Here is a 1,724-nt window from a genome sequence, read left to right on the forward strand (position 1 = left end):
GACGGCCCCAAAAGCCCAGCCTTTCAAAGCAGTGACCCAGGCCTCCCTGGGGATGCCCCCCTGGGCCTGTGCCCCCTGAAACCCACCCCGATGCCTCCCTGACCCCTGTGGTGAGGCCAGCAGGGCGTTGGTGGGTGGAGGAGGCAGGCAGGGACCGGCTTTTCCTTCTGCTGACCCCAGGGAAAAGCTGATGCTGGTGGGGAGCAGGGCGGCGGGCGCAGCTGCGGGGCTCTTTGCCGGTCCCCTCCCTGCCCGGAGGGCGGTGGCGGCAGTGACGCCGAATTCGGGCTGTGGTCCCCCCTCTCTGAGCCCTCTCTGTGTTTCAGGGTTGGTGTTGTTCAGCTGCGTGGGTGCCGATGCCAACGTCACTGCCAGCACGGAGGGGGTCTCCTGCGGCGCGGACCAGAGCTGCACCGGTAAGGATGGGTGATTTTATTAAGGACTTTGACCACTCTATTTCATGGGAACAAAGTGATAAATAAACTTTTGTTATAGTTTTTTTTGGCCAATGTTGGCACGCAGGTTGCCAGAGCAATCAAGGTCGTCAGCCGCCTTGAGTTAACGAGGTGCAGGAGTTGGGAGTGAAAGCCAGGGCAGGTGATCCGGGCTGACCAATTAATAATTACCCCATACCATAAACATCACATTCACTCTAAATTAGGGAGTTTTGGACCTTCTTCCTCCCTCCTGCTCCTTCCTCTTTCACAGCCAACATCTCAAGAGGGACTTCTTTCCCGCTCTGCCCCTGAGGCTTAACCCCCCCACAATATTGTCTGCGTGTATTTTATATTATAACCATTAATAATTTTAGGTTTTATTATTGTTATTTTATTCAACCTATTACAGTTTCAACCCATGGATCTGCTTTCCTTTTCCTGACCCCCCCATATCCCGGGTGGGGAGGAGACATTGGGAGATAGATGGCACTGAGGTATCACAGGGTGTAAATGCATATCATAGGGCATAAATATGTATCATAGGGTATAAACCACATCATGTCAAGATGTCATTGTCCCTGTTTCCCTCAGGGAATGTGACACAGCTGCGGCACCAAGGCCACTTCTCCCGCTGTCCCGAGGAGTACAGGCACTACTGCGTCAAGGGGCGATGCCGCTTCCTCGTGGCCGAAAAGGCGCCCGCTTGCGTGTAAGCCACCGCCGGCAGGGACGGGAGGGGAACTTTTTTTGGACAATGATGGTTTTTCGGACACGCCACCCCTTCCCTGTGCAGGTGTGAGCGAGGTTACACGGGAGCTCGTTGCGAAAGGGTGGATATCTTCTACCTGCGAGGCGACCGGGGCCAGATTGTGATCATCTCCGTGATCGCAGCTGTCGTCACCCTCATCGCCCTCGGCATCTGCGCCTGCCTCTGCACTCAGTATGTGGGGGGAACAGGGCAGCTCCAAAAGCGGGAGTGCTCGGAGTGCCCTGTTCATGTGGGGCCTCTGAGGGTGCTGGGAGGTGCATGGGCATCGTTCTGGGGTGAGAAACCACACGCGAGCCAACACCAATGTTTCATTCTGCTTTTTTTATTTTGGGGGGGTTTTAATTATTATTTCACACAGTCACTGTCGGAAGCAGCGGAGGAAGAGAAAAGCAGAAGAGATGGAGACACTCAACAAGGATTTGCCTTCCAAAAATGAGGATGTGCTGGAAACGGGCATTGCGTGAAGGTGTGGAGGGCTGGGGGGGCAGTGGTGTGAGACCCTCCCTCTTTTTTGGGGT

General features: G+C 54.9%; 1 protein-coding gene across 1 annotated transcript; it reads left to right on the top strand.

Moving 5' to 3' along the window:
- Positions 1-326: 326 nt before the first annotated feature.
- On the top strand, positions 327-1,670 carry BTC (betacellulin; the record flags this gene model as incomplete). The annotated part of the gene is made up of 4 exons (XM_010178835.1): positions 327-416; positions 1,029-1,146; positions 1,231-1,377; positions 1,565-1,670. Coding segments are annotated over 4 exons (461 nt in total), but the record flags the coding sequence as incomplete, so codon positions are not given.
- Positions 1,671-1,724: the final 54 nt, after the last annotated feature.

The sequence above is a fragment of the Mesitornis unicolor genome, unplaced genomic scaffold (genome assembly GCF_000695765.1).
Source record: "Mesitornis unicolor isolate BGI_N332 unplaced genomic scaffold, ASM69576v1 scaffold41932, whole genome shotgun sequence".
In the NCBI taxonomy this organism is placed as follows: domain Eukaryota; kingdom Metazoa; phylum Chordata; class Aves; order Mesitornithiformes; family Mesitornithidae; genus Mesitornis; species Mesitornis unicolor.